Consider the following 20,902-nt stretch of genomic DNA (forward strand, 5'->3'; position numbering starts at 1 on the left):
TTTTTTTTTTGAAACTTTTAACAAGCACAGAGGTTCAGAACCATTTGATCAGGCTATAGCTACCCAGCACAGATTGGATTGTTTTTTAAACAACCTGGAAGAGATTCTGATTCTGACAAAAAATGAATGAATAAAAAGGATTTAGTATTCAAACTTCTCCTTCTTCACTAGTACAGAAAGTGAGTCATGTGTCCAAGACTGTATCAGTGAAGGATAACAATAAGTGCTATGACACCCCTTTAGTTTGACAAGAGTGAGGACACAGCTGGGAAGGCCAAGCTCGCTGAGGTTTCTGTATCATGCACCATTAAGCAGCATGGATGATCTATGTGAGTAACACCTACACTAGTTGAACCCAACCTGTAAAGAGTCTCAAGTGTGAAATAAAGTCAAAAGATCTGGTTGATTTATTGCCACCTTCATATCTACTTTGAGTAAGACAGTAAAACCACTTAACGTCAATTCATTTCAAATAAGACATGTCTTTTTACACTGAACAAAATTATAAACGCAAAACTTTTGTTTTTGCCCCCATTCATCATGAGCTGAACTCAAAGATCTAAGATTTTCTCTATGTTGTAATACTGTTCAAAAATCTGTCAAAATCTGTGTTAGTGAGCACGAGATAATCCATCCACCTCACAGGTGTGGCATATCAAGATGCTGATCAGACAGCATGGAGATTGCACAGGTGTGCCTTAGGCTGGCCACAATAAAAGGCCACTCAAAAATCCACACATCTCCTTTGCATAGAGTTGATCAGGTTGTTGTTTCTGGCCTGTGGAATGTTGGTCCACTCCTCTTCAATGCCTATGCAAACTTGCAGTCAGGTCGAGACCCCGATGAGGATAACGAGCATGCAGATGAGCTTCCCTGAAACGGTTCATGACAGTTTGTGCAAAAATTCTTTGGTTATGCAAACCGATTGTTGCAGCAGCTGTCCGGGTGGCTGCATGCTCCCTTAAGACTTGCAACATCTGTGGCATAGCGCTGTGTGATGGAACTGCACATTTTGAGCGGCCTTTTAAACAAAAACAAAAGTGTTGCGTTTATAATTTTGTTCAGTATACTTACTACTGCAACCCAGTATTCTGGTATCATCTGTAACACTGCAGTAACAGCAGCTAGAGGGCTCCCTCGAACAAGAGAAGAAGCATGGAGGGAGAAAGACCCCAAACCGTTTTAAGCTTGTTAAAAAATTTCATTACACACCTAGAAGATACTTTTCTTGTTTCATTTGTCATGGGGTGAAATTGATTTGTGTTATATCTTATAAATCAAAGACTTAAGATACTAGAGACACCGTGAGAGACTATCACAACAATATTCTTACACACGTAGAGCTGATGATAACGCTCTTTGAGTTCATGCACCCTCCTTGCTTCTCCTCTTTGTCCTTCTTTTCTAGAAGGAGAAAAAACAAACACATTAGCAGATGTGTTAGATACGTCTCAAAAAGACAGTGTTTATAAAAATAAAACATTAACAAGTCATTAGGCCTTTCTACATCCACCACACAGCCCAAATATGGAGTCTGAAAAACACTTTGTGAATCTTATTCTTTCTTTTTTCTTCTACATTGTGAAAATAAAGGTGTTATGAGCACCAATATGCTCGTAGCGCAAATATTTTTGACAGTAAGACTCTGTTAGTAGGACTCATGATTAATATGGGGCCCTTCACAGTAAAATGCCAAGCACTCAGCACTCTTTCATCCATGTCCTGTATGGCACAGATGAAGCTCTCTCTGGGAGTGATGAAGCTTTCATGGAAATTTTTTGGAGCAGTCAGCAAATCTTTTTTGCAAATGGCCACTGATGTGCAGTCGCACAGGAGACGAGCTTTAGTAAAAAGATGTATCAGACAGAAGCGTCAGCCAGCTGTTCTGAGCACTGGCAGCATCAGCCCTGTTTCTCAGATCAGAGCCCAAACTGGACTCCTCGCTCGACCTCAACAAGTGGCTCTGGTTCATCCAGGAGGAACTTCAGAGCAGTTTCCACCACCTGTGGTATTAATGCTGCAGCGGTCTGCTGAAGCGTGGCGAGCAGCGCTAGTTTGGAATGCTTCCTGGTGTGAGAGCAAGCAAAAAGAGTAGAACAGCTTGTTGGACAGGTGGCAGAGGAAGGTCTGTGCATCCTGCTCTGCTTTTGGGTGGATGACAGAGAAACATTTGAAGACCCTCCAATGTGACCTTCATATGGTAGGAAGAGAAGAGTGAGAGACAGTAGGATGTTATTGCTGTAACTCAGAAAATGCTAGATTCTATCTATCTAGATTCAGCTGGGCATTTTTTTAAGTTCCTCCTAGAGCTCTTGCACCATCTGATTTGGACAGATAAGCCTCGCTGCGGTTCAGCCTGTACATATCACTCATTGCTTGGTCTTAACAGGAAAAGGTAACACTTTGTTACATGTCTGTAATTTACTAATAATTCCTGTAATTTGTACCTGAACTAAGGAAAAATAGTACAATTTTTAAAGAAGTCCTCTTTTATAAATGGTTAATAAGTACAGCTGGCTGTATTAATGGTCAACCAAGCATTTAGTAATGCTATAAAGATGAACTAAAAACCATTCTCCATCTCCTAAGTTCAACAGGAAGAATACACAATGGAAGTGTTGGACATTGTTGGACAAACTGGTTGGAAACACAAATGCAGACTTCATCTAATGTGTCATTGTGTCCAGGAAGCTTCTTATGGCAGCCATCCATATCTTCAGCAGATAAATAAATGGATTGCAACTTCGTGAGCACCAACTGCCTCATTAGCATCTTCTGCAAATAATCTAACTGTAAAGATCTTTTTGAATAATGGTATAAACAGCCTGTTTTATTAGATCTGGCTATGGATCACTAGATCATGTGCATTTGGGTCAAAAAAGAAGTCACCAATGTATAGTTTGTCACAAAAGTAACGATGCTTTAAGGAATTTCAGGTTGTCTTTTCTGATGAAGAAAATATTAAAAAGACTCAATGATGATAAAGACTCACATACCTGGTACAAAGAGAAAGTTGCCACAGTTGCGGAGGATGTGCTTTCAGATGGTTTGAAAGCCGATTGTTCAGACAACAAAGACAGAGAAAACAAACCCGTTGCTCTGGTTGACAGTGTGTTAGGAATGTACAGTAGACCATCGTCTGCGTCAGAGTGATGCAGACGATGGTCTACTGTACATTGAATCTACATTATTCTTACTATAAATGAAGTGGCTAGTGATTACAGACAAATAGTTAATATGACTTTATCATTTCTAAAGTAAACAACCACTAAGTATTAAAGAGAATGAGTATAGTGACCCACAATGTAGAATCAAGATGCTAACTTCTATTTCATTAGGGTGACCATATGTTCTCTTTTTCCCAGACATGTCCTCTTTTGGGAGCTGTGTCTGGCCGGAATTTTTAAATCACCCAAACCATGAATGGTTATGATTATCAGCACTTAGCATTAACAAATTAGAGACTAACCACCATGTAGACCATTTTTCGTGCACAAGGATTTAATGAATGAGGTCAACGTACCATAATGAAACTACTGTAACTGGAATTTATATATTAGTGGAAAGCTATGTAGGACTCTATTATCTGAAATCCTAATGAATACACTAACATTGGCCATAATCACATCTTGTCAGTGTCAAACATAGGTGTTAGCAATCTAGAAGACCACATGTAGACCCTATTAAGGTTCAATAACATAAACAAACAGCTCAGTTGTCAGAGAAGAATCTGGTCCGACTCACTTTGCTACCCAGCTCATCAGATATTCAGCTGGTTAGCATCCCATAGACTCAGCTAATCAGAGCTCCAGAGACTTTGTTCCCCAGCATCACAGAAAGTCAGCTGTTTATGAAACTTAGCTGATCTGCTCCAGAAACTCTGTTGATCAGTGCTTAAGTGACTTTGGCAACCAGGTCACCGGACCCAGAGGCTGTGCTGCCTAGCACTCCAGAGACAATGTTGTTCAGTACCAGTGAGGTACCACCAGTCCTACCTGGTTCCCAGTCAGCGGTCTGGCCGACTCTTGTTTCCACTTGAGGTCTCCAGTTCTGCTTCAGTCCTGCCTTCAGGGCATCCTCTTGAGGCCTCCTGCTTCCCCCAGCCCTCAGGCCGAAGTCTTTTGCACAACCCCTGTTCTTCTGTTCCTAGGCCACTTGTCCCCGAATCCCTCCTCTGGACCTCCCTCCACCCACTATGGTTCGACTCAGACTTTTTTCACCTGCCCCATTCTCCTGCCTTTAAATCTCTCCTCTGGACAACCTCCACCCATCCTGCTTGGAGTTCCTGACCGGAACTCTGGAATCTGCCTCTTGAGGCAGCCCCTCTCTTCAACCACACTGTCACATGCGGCCCTCTGGATTGCTCTCTGTCCCTCTTTCTGGCTCCCCAGACCGGCCATCCTCTAACTCTCCACCAGATGCCCTCGAATTTTCCCCACCCAACTACACACCTGTTCCCAACTTCTCTCATCAGCCCTGCAGGTGCCTGGTCTACTCCACCCATTCCTCACCTGCAACTAATTCCCTCATCCGCCACTCAGCATATACCGATTCACTTCTCTTTCTCGTTGTCAGTTAGTCCTGTTTGCTAACTGCCTGTTTTGCTATGTTCCAAATTATTTGTTAGATTTGCTGTTTCCTTTCCTGGACCTGTAATTGCCTGCTGCTTGGTTGTTGCTTGCCAGCCTGTGTACCTGCCTACCTACTGATCTACCTGCCTCACATACATTTAAGCTCATTTATGGACAATAAAATCCTTCAACTGCACCTTATGTGCCTGTTCTGTCTGTGTTTGGGTCCCATCCCCACTGCCTTGGCAAGCCCACCCATGACAGGGACTGCACAGAGAGAGTTGATAGCTCCACCTAGTGGCATTTTTGGTATGATCTAAAACATCAAAGTGTAGTGAAAGCTGTTAACTGTATTTCAGATATGTTTCATTGATTCCAAATTAAAATGAATATATATATATACACTGTATATCACAAGCTGCATTAATAAACCACTCCTCATGTCTCACTGATGGCTCAAGTTGGTTGTTGCGATGTCTGTAGGCTGAAAATAAAGTGATCTGTCATAACACCAAGCCACAGTGCAAATGAGGAACTATAAAGATTTTTTTTTTGTTTTTGGAAAATGTCATGTTCAAGTCAGCTTTGTCTCTGAACAAAGCTTTGTCTCTGAACAAAGATGCTTTATGAAACCATAAACAAGTATATTTAAATAAAATGACAACAAAGGCTTTAAAGGTAACTGTATGTTTATTTCACTCTTACTTTATTCTGTGATATAGTCAATGTTCTCCTGTGCTTTTTTTTAAATACAACCACTTCCATTTGAGTCCATTTCCACTGACTTCCCATGTGCAATAAACAGTCACAGAGCCCCCCATAAAAGAGTAAAAAAGATATAATGACCACAAAAACGAAATAAATAAACAATGATACTAAACAGCAGAAGACATTGCAGCAGTATAAGCAATGAAATTTAGGCCATAAAAGCGAATCGTAAAATGGACAAATGTTTGGACATTAAATCATCATTATCGAATAAAATTAGTGTATGAAAAAGTAAAGGAGAGCCAGACGGGAGTTGCACATTTCAACAATCACAGTTAACGTCCACCACCAAAACTGACAAAATATCCGGTAAAATCTTTCAAACTAAAACTTTAAAAGGACCGATGCATGAAATCCACATGTTGCGCAAACAATAAATGTTTCAGCCTAAAATCACTAGTAATCATTCCCCACATAGGGTATTGCATTGGAGCTTCTTCATAATATTTATAACAGAGTGTGTATATAGTACTAGTAAATAGGCCAATGAATCATACGGCACAGTATCCAAGTGCTTTATACACTTTAACTTTAATAGAGATAAAAAAAAAAAAAACTACACAATTATTATGTAAACTAAAGGTCCACTCACTCATTTTTTTTTTTTACCCCGGAGCTTTCAACCGCAGTGACGGTCTTCCTCGGCAGATGGAGTTTGCTCGGTTTTCATGGAGATATCTTACATCTTATCTTTGGTTTTAAACTAACTTTGAAACGCGTCGTGCTTTTAGTTTGAAGGCAGACTTGTTGACTTCCGTCTGGTTTGACGCTGGGCTTGTAGCGTCTGTAACCATCAGAGACTGCGCGTGCAGGCTGGCAGGCAGGCTGGAGGAGCAGATCGCTGAGGGGCGTCCTGACAGTAGGTGGGGAACCTGTTCACCGGCACCACGCGCGTTCCGCTCCGCTCCGCCGCTCCACGAGCTGTGAGCAACTCGGGCACCAAACTCGGACACAAAGCTCGCCCTTGATTCAAAAAAACTTTTTGTTTTCCTTCAGAGGAGCAGGGGGGGGGAGGACATCTTCGCTGCCCGTGCGCGCTGGCGATGTCCGGATCGTACTGCAAAAGTTTGTACCCGTTCAGCGGGGAGCAGCACCAGCAGGGACTGAGCTTCGAGGCTGGGGACGTTATTAAGGTGGTCCAGGCTCTGCCCGGAGGCTGGTGGGAGGGCGAGAGGGATGGAGCTAGAGGATGGTTCCCTTCAAGTTATGTCCAGGTGTTGGAGGTAAGGGATTCTTTGTTAGTGAGTTCTTCTTATTACTTATTTGGACTTAATATGAGCCTTAATTAGAGCTTAACTGGGTGTAAAATTGCTGAAGTGACTGACCTTTTGACTTTGTAATGATGTTGTGCTCATGAAAAACCCATTTTTCTTCAAGTGAACTGTTTATTCTCTCTCTGACTCAGTCACGTGCACGTTTTCTTCATGTCACTTTTGAGGACATTAAACAGAAGGTGAGTCAGGGCGGCTGTGGCTCAGGGGGTAGAGCAGTCCTCCCTTTATCAGAAGGTTGGCTCCCCCAGTCAGCATGGCAAGACACAAGCCTAAATTCCATGCATAAATGTGTACGAATGAGTGTTTCTGTGTCTGGTGAGCAGATGGCACCTTAGCCTCTGCTCATCAGTGTGTGACAGTAAAGTGCTTGGATTGGGAAAGAATTAGAAAGGCGCTTTAAAACAAACTATTTACTTTTTCCTGAAGACTTAACCTAACCCAAACTTTAACCGCTGGCCAAAAATCATCTTTTCTCCAATCGGGGACGTGGCTTTTGTCCCCTAAATCGACAAGCCGTCCCCAATCAACTGGTCTTTAGTCTCAAATGTGTTCAGTAAGGTCCCGTAAGTCAGACTCACACACACACAAAGTGGCAAGAGTAAAAGATTCAGACCGGTCACACTCTCAGCATTGACAGATGCACTAATGAATCGTTTTCCCGTGCTGTGCTTATCAGATTAACTCTAACCTTCCCTCTCTGCCTGGCTGAGCGGCCGACTGGCCGCACACTTCCTCATTCCACACGCATTCCACTGAAATTCTCAGGTCTCCTCTCTGTGCGCCTGAATGCACAGGGCGTGCAAGCTCCCTCTCTCTCTTCACGGTCAACCCATCCCTCGCCCACCCTGACCCCCTCTCTGGCTCGTCCTCCGAGTTCAGACACTGTTGCAACTTAGACAATATCTCCAGCTTCTTTCTTTCTTCCTTTTTAATTTGGCGTGCTTGGCTTGCTGAGTGAGTGTGTGGTTGAGGCGGTGACACCCACCCAGTGTTCTGACAGTTTGCTATAATCAGCTTGTATCCAAAAGGGACAGACATGACTCCAGCATTCTCGGCTATGGCACCCAATGCTGCCATCTTTATCACGTCCTCCCTCTGAATGTGAGGAGATATAAAAAGTAACATGATTTGTGCGCCGGTGACACCAGAGCGATGCCTCCTGATCACGGCCCTGTGCTGAAGACCCCGCAGCAGAAAACAGTTCAAGCACAACATCCCTTATCTTATCCAAGACCAGTTTTGAGGAATTGTGTTGACGGGCGGGGTAGCAGGGCGGCGCAGGGCGGCGCAGGGCGTGGAGAGACTGTTGTTTAAGCATCACCAAGCATCCAGCCTGCAGAAGTGTTGAAGGTCTGAGCGAGAAGCTGAACTTTTAGAGGACTGCAGTGATCGATTTTCAAGCAAAAAAGCCAATCTCCATTATAGCGAGACCAGTAAGTCGGCCCTGCTGGTGTATTGGCTTCTATCACCTTACCATAGATATATCATCTGTTTATTCCATATTTATATATTTTTAAATCTATTTGTCAACTGTATGTCTAGCACCTAATCACCATAGCAAACTCTTTATCCATGTAAAATGCTACTTGGCAATAAAGCTCTTTCTGAATCTGAAATCGGTATCAGCATTTACGTTCGCCAATAAGTAATTACAAATTGCAGTATGTCAGTGATATTTTCGAGGTACCTCAGAAACAGTGTTTCCGTTACATGTAAAGAGAGCACAGAGCAGTTTATTGTTGCACTGAAAAATGTTTCACTCAGCGCATATTGTTATAAAATATAAGAAATTTAAATTTTTTAAGATGTAAAAATTGCAAAAGGAAAAGACAGCGGCCAGTGTATTGTTTTTTTTTTAATTATTATTTGTAACTCATAAATTATTGTCCTTAACAATCCAGTTTATAGTTTCAACTCTAATGGAAAGTGGTGCTGAAAAGATTGCTCAAGTGACAGAAAATGAATCAGCAACAAGTTTAGTGATCAATTTTCAAACAATGATTCCCTTGTGAGGATTTGCGTGGATTTGGGAGTGTTGGTCGGACAAAACAAGACATTTGAAGTGGAGATAAGATTAGTTTATTTCAAATTTGAAGGTATTAGCGGCCAGTAGGTCGTAAGAACTTGCCGTACAAAAAATGGCAAAGTTGTGTCTCAGGTATTTTTGGGCTGTACATCGTTTTCCCCCTAGAAAACAAGACAAGTTCATTGTTCTACCGCAGAATGTTCCGCTCAGTAACTATTGTGTTCCTAATTCTTAAAAGGGGAAAAAAAAAGTTTGTGTTTATGTAAAAAAAATCAGCCAATATATTGTTATCACATTTTGTATAACTCGATAGCATTGTCAGCCTCAAAATCCATCTGTCAGTCAATTTGAGGAGGTCGCCTTAAGCTCTGGTGAATGCGGCCAGCATTTTGCCCACCAAATGTTGAAACAAATTGATTACTGTGGTTTGATGAGGGAGAAAAAAAAAGGAAACTCATTGTCCACTTACTAGCTATTTAGAGTTTTCAACTGCATCTCATGGTCTTCCTCAGCTGAAGAAGTACATGACGTCTCTTCAGTTTATCTATAGTAGGTTGGAAGCCTCGGAAAAAGGTAAATTGGACGTTGATTTACTAAAACTACTTTTTTCAGGGTCAGCCTTTCACACTTGGCCCTTCAGCTACTCTAAATGATGCAACAACAACATTCTTGTCTGATGTTGGGTCTGACTTATCACAGATTCTCATCAGTTCCACGCGAGCTCCCACTGGGGGAAACTTGCCTCTGTGATCTGCAGCCTGTGTCGGATGTTTGTGGTGTTGTGGGTTCAGATCTCGACTCTCACGGCTAACCAATCTTTCTTTTCACTCTCTTCTTCGCTGTTCTCTGCACTCGGGTGGAACCTTCCTAAAAATAAAAATTAATTGATTTGCTTTGCTGGCTTTACCTGTTCTACCAGGCAGTTAGCTGTTTCCCCCTATTTCCAGTATTTGTGTTAAATAAATAAATAATAATAATAATGCAAACATGAAAAGCCAAAACTATTTTAAGCGTGACTGTGGAAAAAGTAGTAGTAGACAAAATGATCTTAACTCCAGGTCCTCTTTCCTAGCTTCTACAGCATCTAATAAGCAAGTGAAATCTCTGGACAAAAGCCAGCAAGGAGACATTGACTTGAGTTATTTTGTCAAACTACTTTATTAGATTTGAAATTGAGAAATGTTGAATTTAAATATACTGAAAAATGTTGCCCTGCATGTCTGTCATAACAGGTATAACTGAGACCCCCTTATTGGTTGATAGTATTTGCTTGTCGGGCTTCAGTGCCAGTACATCAGAAGTTAATCTGGGATGAAGAGATTCACCTCCTACTTTTTGTAGGTAGAATTACTCACAGTGAAACTGGTGGCTTCCCCCACTCTTTGAATGTGTCATCAGTAGGTTGATCAGAAGTGTTGCGGGGGGAGTTGGCTGGCACAATGAAATGACTGATGGTGAAACAAAAAACATGTCGTTGTTTCCTCATTCTGGTCATTTATTAGAGCCCAGGGGGGTGCTCTTTAAAGAAATCACTCCTGCGGGCCATTACGCAGGAACTCGGCTGCCTTACTTTCATAATTGTAAATGCTTAGAAAGTCAGGCTTACAGGGATTTGGAAGCTGGCACAGTAAACAATGCGGCTCTCATTCTGGCTCTGTTGTCATCTTCAGTATTGTGGCTTGGTTCCACAAACGGCTCCATTCTTCCAAACATAATAAATCATTCCGAACCTGTTGCCTCCACCAAGTTAAACTTTGGAACTTTTGAAGGAAGAAATGAGAAATAATTCTTCTTCTTCAAAGTTTTGCTTCTTACTTAATCTGATTTAAGAACTTGTAGCTTATAATGGCTAATGTTAGCAAACTTTACATATTGCTGTTATAGCTATCATTACTGAGTCAGTTATGGAGCCTTACAGCTCTTCTTCACTGTTTTAGCTTTATCCAATCTATTGTGGCCATACAAGCTACAAAGTCCTTCCTTTCCTCCCTTCCTCTCATCCCTCTGAGTCTCTTTCCAGGTAATGTTTTGAGAAAGAACACTGTGACCTCTCTTCTCAGTGGGCATCAGATATGAAATGAGATCCTGAGAGTGTGTGAACTGTATTGTGTGAAAGGTCCTCTCATCTACTCCAGGAGAACATTGTATTTCTTGAGCCATCATGACAACCGCCGGAGCTTGATGAATCATAGCCAGTTATATCAGTGTCTGGCTCATTAGTGCTGCTCACTGCTCACCTAATGAGGAGGATACGAAAATAAAAAAAGGGAGTTAAAGCAGCAGCTAAAAACCATCAACGGTGACTCGGTTGCCATGACTTTCTGCCCGATGCCTCTGTGATGTCACCCAGCGCAGTTCAATGGAGGATATTGTCCTCAACAGTGTTTGGAAGCTTTTTATCAGCAAATGAATTGGAGTGAGTCATTGCTTCATTCATTCGATCAGCCTGCTTGCTTGAAAATAATTTGTCAGCCAATCTGTGGTGTTTGTCTTCACTGTTTCCAGACTGCTTAAATGTGAAGCCGAGCCTGGCTCTGTGTTGCTGCTCTGTTACTCTATCATTCCATGGAGCAATGCCTTTTTACCGCGATCCACGTTTTTGTGATTCAGTGGTAGTTTTTATCTACGTCAGAGAAGGTATTTCTTACACCTTACTAGCAACAGGATATCTCATGAATTCAAAATTCTGGGGACAGGGCGAGACTTTGACCTAGGGACAATTGATTCCACTTAGGTATTTCCACCATTCTACAATTTCTATTCTTAGCAACAACTATGAAACAAGTAGAAATTTGATTCCAAACCTCGGAGGCTGGTTTGCCAGGTCAATAAATATCTGGTTATAGGGGCTGATGTCTTTGGAGACTGGCAGAGTGAAACGTCTGCAGCACCATTATGCATGTCCACTGTGTTTCCCTTCAGTAAATTGACAGTGCAAATGACACCAGGCTGCTACAGAATGTTTTCCATTTTTTTCTTGAAACACATTACATTGCAGGCACTGCTGGAGTACATTTTATCATATTTAAAAAGTATTTGAATTTACAACACAAGAATTTAGACTGAAAAAGTGAGATACAACCATATATTTCATTAAACCTTTTTCTTTTATCAGGGTTCAAAGTTCAACTTCATTAGCCGTGTTTCCAAGAATACAATGAAGTGCTTGAGCTCTGGCATGCCGTGCGTTAATTATACACATATACATACACAATAACATTGTATAGCCTACTAACTATGCTATTAAATGTTTGTCATTGTCGCTGTTAAACAAATCAACAGGTATGGTGCCGTGTGTTCACGTCGTGCCGCTATGCCCCATCCCAGACAGCAAAATGACTTCCTGAAGAAGCGTCTTCCATTTTTTGAGCTGTTGTGATCATGCTCACATGCAGTACATGAAGCAAAATGTATTGGCACTTTGCTGAGACTTTTCTTTCATAAAAAAAGATGAAAGAGCAAGGAAAAGGATTTCGCTAGAGCTCAAATGATTAGTCGATCGACAGAACATTTGTCGGCAACTAGTTTGACAATGATTTAAGTTATTTTAATGCAATAATGTGAAGACAAATCCATCCATCAACAACTGCTTATCCTGTGTACAGGGTCGCGGGGGGCTGGAGCCAATCCCAGCTGACATTGGGCGAAAGGCGGGGTACACCCTGGACAGGTGGACAGTCCATCGCAGGGCCACACATAGACAAACAACCACTCACACTCACACCTAAGGACAATTTAGGGCCGCCAGTCAACCTAGCCTGCATGTCTTTGGAGGATGGGAGGAAGCCGGAGCCCCCGGAGAGAACCCACGCAGACACGGGGAGAACATGCAAACAGAAAAGCCGTATGTAAATATATACGCAAAACAAGCACTGAATATCCCAGGTTGGGAAATTGCAAAGGGATTCTGTAGCTATTGTGGTCAGTGGCTTGCTCAAGCACCAATCCAGGTTGAGGGCCCATAGTAAAACTGGCACACACCGGGTTATAGCCTTTAATGGCTGGTCAGAGGGCCGTTACACACTCGTTGCTCTGAGGCTCCATTTGACATTCCCATAACACATCAGGGCTCCCCTACAAATGTTGAAAAATCCTGCAGCTGGGCCTGCCAGGGGCCAGGTGGGGGGAGAACCCCCCTGATGTCGAGCACAGGTTGCCACGTGAATTTGTTAATGATGTAATGTTTATTTCCCACAAATTTCTAAATTGAGCTCACATTATTATTATTATTATTATTATAGCATCATGTATTGTTTCTCTTCTGTGTGAATTACCGTGTGTCTCTCTGTATCCACGGCAACTGCTGTAAGCAATTTGCAATGAGCTGTAAATTATGAACCACTTTGTTAATGCTTCTCCTGGTAGAGTGTCAGCTATGTTTATTATGAAACCGTAAGCTTTGGGGGGGGGGGGCTTCCAGCAGAGGTTTGGGTGGTGATTTAGCCTGGCATAATCCCTATAGTGGAATGCCGGGGGTCAGACCACTGCTGTAGAGCCTCCAGCACACAGCCAGGTGTTTCCCCTGCACGCTAGAAAACTAATACCACCCCTCCTGTCGTGTCGTCATACCAAAATACAGTCATTTCTTGTCATGGAACATACTCGTGTGAAGCTGTGAAAAATTCGCTGAACCACAATCTGTTGTTTGTTTTGACAGTGAAGAAAAGGTTTGGTGTTTTTGCACATCTATTAGCAGAGCTGGGTAGAAATAATTCCTCACTACATAGCAACAGGCACAGGAAACCATAAATGCTTTAAATAGACTGGTGTAATGTGGCAGCAAGTCAATTTAGGAAACTTTAAAGGATGGTATGATTAATATAAAAGGGCAAATTCGTCACCATATTTAGGTTGTGCTGGCAGAGGGAACTATTTTAAGCCTTTATCTCTTCGGTCCAAGCCTACTCCTGTGTAGCTATTTTTGAGTTATAGCTTGAAAAATATTAGCTCAGTTAAAGAGTAATTACAGTTAGTTTCAGCTTGGCCCTCAGTTTTTCCCCACTTTCTTCCTTCATACCAATGGAATTAGGCCAAAAGTTTGTGAAATACTCCTGTAGGGCTCAGTAAATCCTTATTTGCTGGGATCGCTGTCTTGAAATATGGTTCAGAGGGGCAAAGGGACAATCCAAATTGATCAGTCAGTTCGAGTTTTCAAGTCTGCATCACCTGCATATATGTAAATTACAGTATTGGTAAGTGTGTGTGTGACAGTCTGACAAGTGCTCCTTTATAGGGATGCACGGAAATGAAAACTCTTGGCCGAAGCTAAAACCGAATAGAATGGAAAAACTTTCCTGAATACGGAACACGGTATTTCCATTTACATGTGTCTATTTACTTTTAATGCACACATGTAAAATGTTTTATACTTTCTGTGAATATAATCATACTGTATAGACACCTTATTTTGAAAACCGAGGCCGACCCAATTTGATAAATAATGTGGTTCTCGTATCGCGCAAGACTTCACATCCTCTCTTCATGGAGGACCCTCATACTGCGACACTTGTCTTTGTAAAACTGACCTTGATGACCTTTCGATCTGATGCCCTATCTTCCCCTCACTACAAGACCCAGAGATACTTTTAAGGCCTAGTTTACACTGCTTGATTTTAAGTCCGATTTGTCGGTCGGCGAGCTCTGGGACTGCCAGGCTGTGCTTAGGGGTAAATCAGTGATCGATCGGCGGTCGTTATGTTAGAACTACTCAACGACGCGTCAAAACGGCTTCCCATCACCAACGTCTGCCAGATATCTAGTATGCCAAATATCCGGAAGAGACGGCTCGACAAACAGCCGTTTCATGTGTAGGTTCGCATCATTTCCCGTTTCACATTTCACGTGTGTTTTCTTGACAAAACGTGGTTTGGAGACCAGCCGTCGGGTGACAGAGTCGAGACGGCAAGTTTTGTAGTCTGAACAGCACATCGCTCTGCCGACGCTGAAAGTCGTGTAGTCTGCATGAGCCTTCACTTCAGGCAGCAGCTGAGTTCCCAATCTGATGGGTGCAAGCAACCGTTTTCTGGAAGAGTACCGTGGCCTCTGATTCGGGGGGGGGGCGCACTTCACACTGAGCTGGAAAGTGCGCCCTGGAGGTCACACGTTGATGAAACCTGGAGGTCTTGGAGACCCATGTGTGAGATCTTGACTCTCAGACGATGCCAAACATTAAAGCATGTGATTCTTAACTTACAGCAAGTGTGGCGCTTTAAGAAGAATGGGGGCCACATGGGGCATTTGGAAATGGGGAAATCCAGATCAGATGAGGAAACCCCAGATCAGTGTAACCACAGAAGTCCACCAGTAGATATTTCCCAACAGTATATACACACTTACTCACTGCCACGTACACTCAAGAATTAGGCGCCATCTGTTTAAAAGAGCGGGACAGTGTGCATTAAGCTTAACACTCAACTGTTTCACTGTGGATACAACCAGGACGTCTGGAGTTACAGTCTTTTGTTTTAGCAGCTGAGTGAAGCAGTCGGGGTTTAAAAAAGTCTCGTTGTGTTGTCCTGCAGCGGCTATTAACAGGTCACGGCGAGAAATGCTTTAGTTACTGCGGAGTGCTCAGTGAGTTTAGCACTTGAGTGGAAAGCAGAACAGGGGATTGACATGCTGCCACATCTGATCCTGAGAGCATAAGCAGGCCTGTATAGATAAGATCTGCACACTGGAGATCACGCTTCTTCATGAGCAGTGCACGTCATGAATACGCCATACGCAGAAGCTTAGAGCAGAGACGGTCAAATATACAAGGCTTGAGAAATTCACATAAACTGAACGGGGGGGGGGATGTAACAAAACATCCTTTGTTAGCGCTCTAGCCTGCACATACACACATGTACCCTGTGCTGATGCACTGAGCAGACAATCAGTGTGTGTGTGTGTGAGTGTGTGTGTGTGTGAGTGTATGTGCGCGCGTACAGAGTATATATGTGTGACCGAGCGCATGCTTAAGCACGCATGTCCATCCATCCTCCTCTCTGCATGTCTGAAGTGTCTCTACATCTGGGAAAGTGGCTTCGCTTCAGGCTCCCACATCTGCCCAAACCAAAACAATGTCTCCCAAATAAAGATACGGTCCACAGCCCCCATCGCTCTCTTTCCCTCTCCCCGTCTCCCTCTGTCTCCCTCCAAGGACTGTTTAATTCTCTCACCCCTCCTCCACTCACCCCAGCTCGGTCTGGCCCTATCTTGACACATTCTTCTTTCTAGGTCTAGTTATTAGCGGCCGAGGGTACATGTGAGAAATGTCTCCCCGGCTGTGTTTCTCACATGAGGCTGAGTGATCCCAGAGGGTTGGGAAGTTGCAGCTCAGCTTCAGACCTCCCGGGGTAAGAGGCTAGCGTTACAGTCCCCACTGGGGCCTATTGATAACAGTAGTGATGAGATGTTGTTATGCCGCTTTGTGTCCTAGTTCTGTGTAGGTCACTGGAGGAATTTTGAGCACCAGTACTGAGATTGTGACCTGAAGCATATTTTGTGGTGAAAATGTTATTTTCATATTTTTCTAAGATGTAATCTAACTTCCTAGCGTTTAGACCATTGCAAGTCAACAAAATACACTGCAGGAACCACGTTTTACTTACTTGCCAACTTTAACCCGTAGCACTCCATTGCCGCATTTTGCACCAAGAATTGCACCTTTTTTGCCACCGTCGTAATTCAGGACAATCAGGACACACAGATTTCAGATACTCCGGAGTACATGTTGAGTGCCACTTACATGCAAAATAATAGCTTATCCTAAAAAAAACGTGACATGTAGTGACTGTGCCATAAGCTTGTAAATAGTACAATCATGGGAAAGCAACCTAAGTTCATTAGGGCTGCTGGTAATGATTAACCATTGTGATTATTGAGACAATCGGGGAAAGCACCAAAGGTCCCCTTCAATGAAGTTTGTCAATTTGGTACTAAATCCCACGTGGAGCCAGCTGTGGGAACCCTGGTCAAGACCACCAATTGGGTGTCTTAATATAAAGGTCTCATCTCTGACACATATTTCAAACATAAAATAGATCATAATTTCATAGTAATCCATTTGGAGCTCCTTGCTTACTTGATAGTTTGAAAGCCCTCTACTTGCTGGAGAATCAACAGGCCTTAGATTTTTATTAAACAGCGACAACTAGTAAGTGTAAAGTGTTGCATCTGTGTATCAGCATTCGCTCCTGTGTGTCAGTGTTGATTGGGCAGCTGTGTCTCTTTTCACACAGACACTGGCATCAGCATTTGTGTGTGAACTTCCCGGTAACCCTGGGTGTGCAGATATCTTACTGCTGCCACAGAAAGGGAAGATGGAGGTATTTATGCATGAATAATAGGAAACAGATACTTCCCCTGTCATGTCACGCCTCTGTTCCTGCTCACGACGAGGTAGGAGATGGAGCGAGCGAACATCACAGTATACACATCCACTGTGTACCTTGTAACTATTTTAGTAGAAAACTCCAGACTAGAGGTGGCCCTCGCTCTCCGTCTGCATCTCATCATGAAAAAGCCTTTGTGTTTGTGGCTGTGTGCTTGCCTTGTGGCTGTTTACGGCTCTGCCCCAGTATGTATACAGCTGGAATTTGTTTGGTTTCTCTTAAAGACATGCATGCCTGTATTAAAAGTCTTAACTGTGTTGCAAGGTAGACGAGCATGCCACACAAAACAAATTTCAGGAAGGACCAACTGTAATGAAGTGAAGACAACATCATAACATTTTCATTTCTCTATTTGTCAGTGTCATAGAACACACTGTATAAGTGGTCATATCCAGGTAAGAGGAAGCAGAACATGTCAGGACATCATGAGGCAGCCCAGATGTTGCTTCAGTTGTCTTAAACTGTCACACTGAACGGGAATATCGGACTGTCCTTTTTTTGCTCGACATTAGAGCTAGGTGCTGCTCTAACAAGGTTTGATTTGGACTCACCTGTTCAAATGAAAAGTTCTAACTTTATAACAACACACAGCGACAAAGTGTATGTATTTGTTAATAAATATTTAAGAATTTCAGTGTACAGGGAAACTTGAACATCTGACACTTTGAATCTTGAATAAGCAAAACACTAAACCACCTGAGAAGCTGTGGGGAAGCATTTTTGATTCAACACCCTGGATGGTTAATGGAGGTTAATTAAAAAGGTTAAGCAATTTTTTTTATTTTATTTTTTTTATACTGATTTTGTAAAAAGCGACTGCCTTATGTCCGGTCGAGGACTTTTAAATCTTAACCTATTTTAAAAATGTGGGATACCACAGACATAACAGAATGTTTTTATATTTTAATCTTAAGAACGCACACACCAGACGATTCATTCAAGACTCAGGATCACCACTTCACTTGGTGTTTATACTAAACGATTTCAGAAAGGCAGTTCCGGGAAAACTCATAGAAACTCAAGTGATCAAATGTGATTTCAGACATTAACAAACATGGAGGCAGACTGTTGTTGTCAGCTGAGTTGCACTTGCACTTGCACTCGCCCCCGCGATTGATGGTAGGGGCGAATCGGGCCCAACTATTCTCTAGTGTGTGGCCAGCATTATCGTAAGCTAGCTTGTCACTTAGGCAGCAGAAGCAACAGAACATTAATTCTTCCTCATAGTTTAGCATTACTTTGTGGTTTGAGTGGAAATTAATTTAAGGTAATATAAAGCTACGCTGTTTAAAAAACATTTTTATACATGGTCCCTGGTGCTGGGGCCTAGTATCATTTCCACATCATGTATCACCTCCTGTTCATGTTCAGGAACCTCTCCGCCTCTAGATCTTTCCAGCTGGAAACTGGACAGCTGCTCTGACAGACCTTGACCTATACAGATTCTCCTCTTCCCAAATCCAGATGTTTCCACGGGGGTCACCAGAGGTCACGCTCAGCTTGACACACATAGGAACAAGTTACAGTACGACACAGCAAAAAAGCAATGTAATACACCAAGCACACACACACACACACACACACACACACACACACACACACACACACACACACACACACACACACACACACACACACTCTGTCACAAGTCAGGAGGGACTCAGTCACTCAGGCACGTGTAAGGACAGCTAATCCAGTCTGTTGAAACTCTGGACCATTTAGATTGAGGCTGCACATTAGGCCACCTCCACACAGCCAGTGAGTGGGTGACGAGCATTTCATAACCCATGTGATCATCGACAGTTGCATCTGATGACTCACCTTTTCAGGACAATCAGTGTCTGTGTAGTAACTCTGCTAACCTGCTGAAAGCTGAAAGTCTGTCTGAAAGACTCAGTGTTCAGCTGTTGCTCAATAGTGGAAACTCCTCCGAATCTTTACTGCTAAAAAAGAATGACCCCTGGATCTTTAGAATAACAATTTTAGTTACTCACGAGTTATGTTTACCTATCAACTCTTTAGAGAGTCGATTTAGGATCCAGTTATTCCTTATTTAATATTTTTTCCTTTCCCGTCAGTTTTTCAAAGTGAGCAACCCTGCTTCTCTCTTCTAATCTGTTAAGTAAATTGCTTAAATTACACCACAGTTTTCACTAGAAGTTAGATAATGCCCTGGATTTCAACTTCCTTTAATGTCCATGAAGTGGAGTCTTTCTTGCAGGTCTCAGCTGGGGCTGTTAAAATCTAGTTTACTACGCTGTTATTCTCTGACTGACCTAAAAGCAAGACTGGCTATTTATTTATAAGCTTTTTCCAAGGGAATTCAACAAATTATTCTTGGTTTTCCAGGCAGAGAGCCAGTGTCACTGAAATAGAGAGACTGTGAGGTATTTAGTTTTCCATAATAAGAGATGTTGCCTGTGTTTGGGGTGTGTGGGACATGTCTCTAATCTGAGAAAGAAAATGCTGGGATCTGTTTATAATACCAGGAAGACCAATGAAGTATATGGTTTCTTCTTTTTTAGCATCAAAAACATTTTGATATGTTACAGTTCCTCTTCAGCTACAAAACTGTGAAGCTGAGTTATCTTGGACCAAATATCCTAAAGAATTTGCCAATGTAAGGACTTCACAGTTAAGTAACTGGAATCACGATTTCACCGAATTTATCAAGCTTTGCATTTGAACCATATTAACTCACATTTAAACCCTGTTTATTATTATTTAGTTTTATTAAGCAAATTAGAAGAATATCTTAGAATACATTTGTTGGTTTATTTTAAAGTTCTATCCAACAAGCTGTAAACCCAACATTGGCATATTATCACCTAAACTAAGGTAACAAACTAACACACTAAACTTTGTTAGCAAACAGTTGCATATTTACACATCTAGCAGCAGAGTAGATGTGGAGAATTCTTTTCATTCATTTGGAGTCGTGTTTCAGGCCATCTATTTGCTCTCTAGCTCTGTTTTGGTCTTTTGCTAAATCAGCTTCTCTACGTTTACTAGCTAGTTGATATCTTTATCTGTCTGCTGTTTGAGGGTGTGAGGGTAGTGTACAGTGTGGTTTGTTTGGTGCTTGTTCACTGAAAATAGTTGACTGAGAGCAGTGAGACTAAAATGGTATATTTCCAGGTTCAAAATCCAAACAAGTTCCTAAAGAACATAATTCTCTGTGGGTTTGTCCCCTTTCACATTACACTTAATCTGTTGATCCATTTGTAATACAAGTGCATTGCCTGTTCGGGGTGTGTCCGTTCGGGGTGTGTCCGTTCGGGGTGTGTCCGTTCGGGGTGTGTCCGTTCGGGGTGTGTCCGTTCGGAGCGTGGCCGTTTGGAGCGTGGCCGTTTGGAGTGCATTGCCGTGCTCTGAGTGGGCCGATTGCTTGGCCTATGAGATTAGAACGGTCTCCTAAGTATTCACAAACAAATCTCAAGATATGTAACTTGTAAAATTCCCAAATGAATGTAGAGTGATTTGCATCCATAAATCTGCGTCAGCGCCTCTAATTTCCAACTCCTATGTCATCATTCGTGAACTAAGCCATTTTCAATGGAAATATATTTGTGGATAGCCACCTATTCTTGTGGATTCTTTTGAGACTCTTCTGTCGTGCTGTTTTACACAAAATCCACAAATACATGACTCTGTAAAACACATTTCCCAAATAAATGCAGAGTGATTTGATCTGTAAATCTTTTGCAGTTCCAATCATAGATGTTTTTTTCTTTACAAAAATAGTTTTAGAGCGGCATGTTGTTGAAAGTTAGTGAGTCCGTAAGATGCATACGCTACAACTGCAACATCCAAAGTTGGATTCAACTTGGAGACTTTTGTTGCATGTCACTCCTCTTTCTATTGCCACATTTCTTGTCTGCTGCTTTA

At 42.3% G+C, this 20,902-nt stretch overlaps 2 protein-coding genes across 3 annotated transcripts in view; both read left to right on the forward strand.

The window, feature by feature from the left end:
• Nucleotides 1–324, forward strand: part of LOC123983450 (myosin-1-like) — a 9,962-nt gene extending 9,638 nt beyond the window's left edge. The window contains exon 21 of the mRNA XM_046069707.1: nucleotides 244–324. Coding sequence (XP_045925663.1) covers nucleotides 244–324 — 81 coding nt within the window. The remainder of the gene's footprint in view (nucleotides 1–243) is intronic.
• Nucleotides 325–6,140: 5,816 nt separating this feature from the next.
• The window catches only part of LOC123982467 (growth arrest-specific protein 7-like), a 58,947-nt gene continuing 44,185 nt past the window's right edge, over nucleotides 6,141–20,902 (forward strand). Inside the window, exon 1 of one of the 2 annotated variants that reach the window (XM_046067992.1) lies at nucleotides 6,141–6,562. In XM_046067992.1, coding sequence (XP_045923948.1) covers nucleotides 6,383–6,562 — 180 coding nt within the window. In that variant the 5' untranslated portion in view covers nucleotides 6,141–6,382. The remainder of the gene's footprint in view (nucleotides 6,563–20,902) is intronic. The other variant, XM_046067993.1, reaches the window with a different exon arrangement.

Source organism: Micropterus dolomieu, linkage group LG14 (genome assembly GCF_021292245.1).
Source record: "Micropterus dolomieu isolate WLL.071019.BEF.003 ecotype Adirondacks linkage group LG14, ASM2129224v1, whole genome shotgun sequence".
NCBI lineage: Eukaryota > Metazoa > Chordata > Actinopteri > Centrarchiformes > Centrarchidae > Micropterus > Micropterus dolomieu.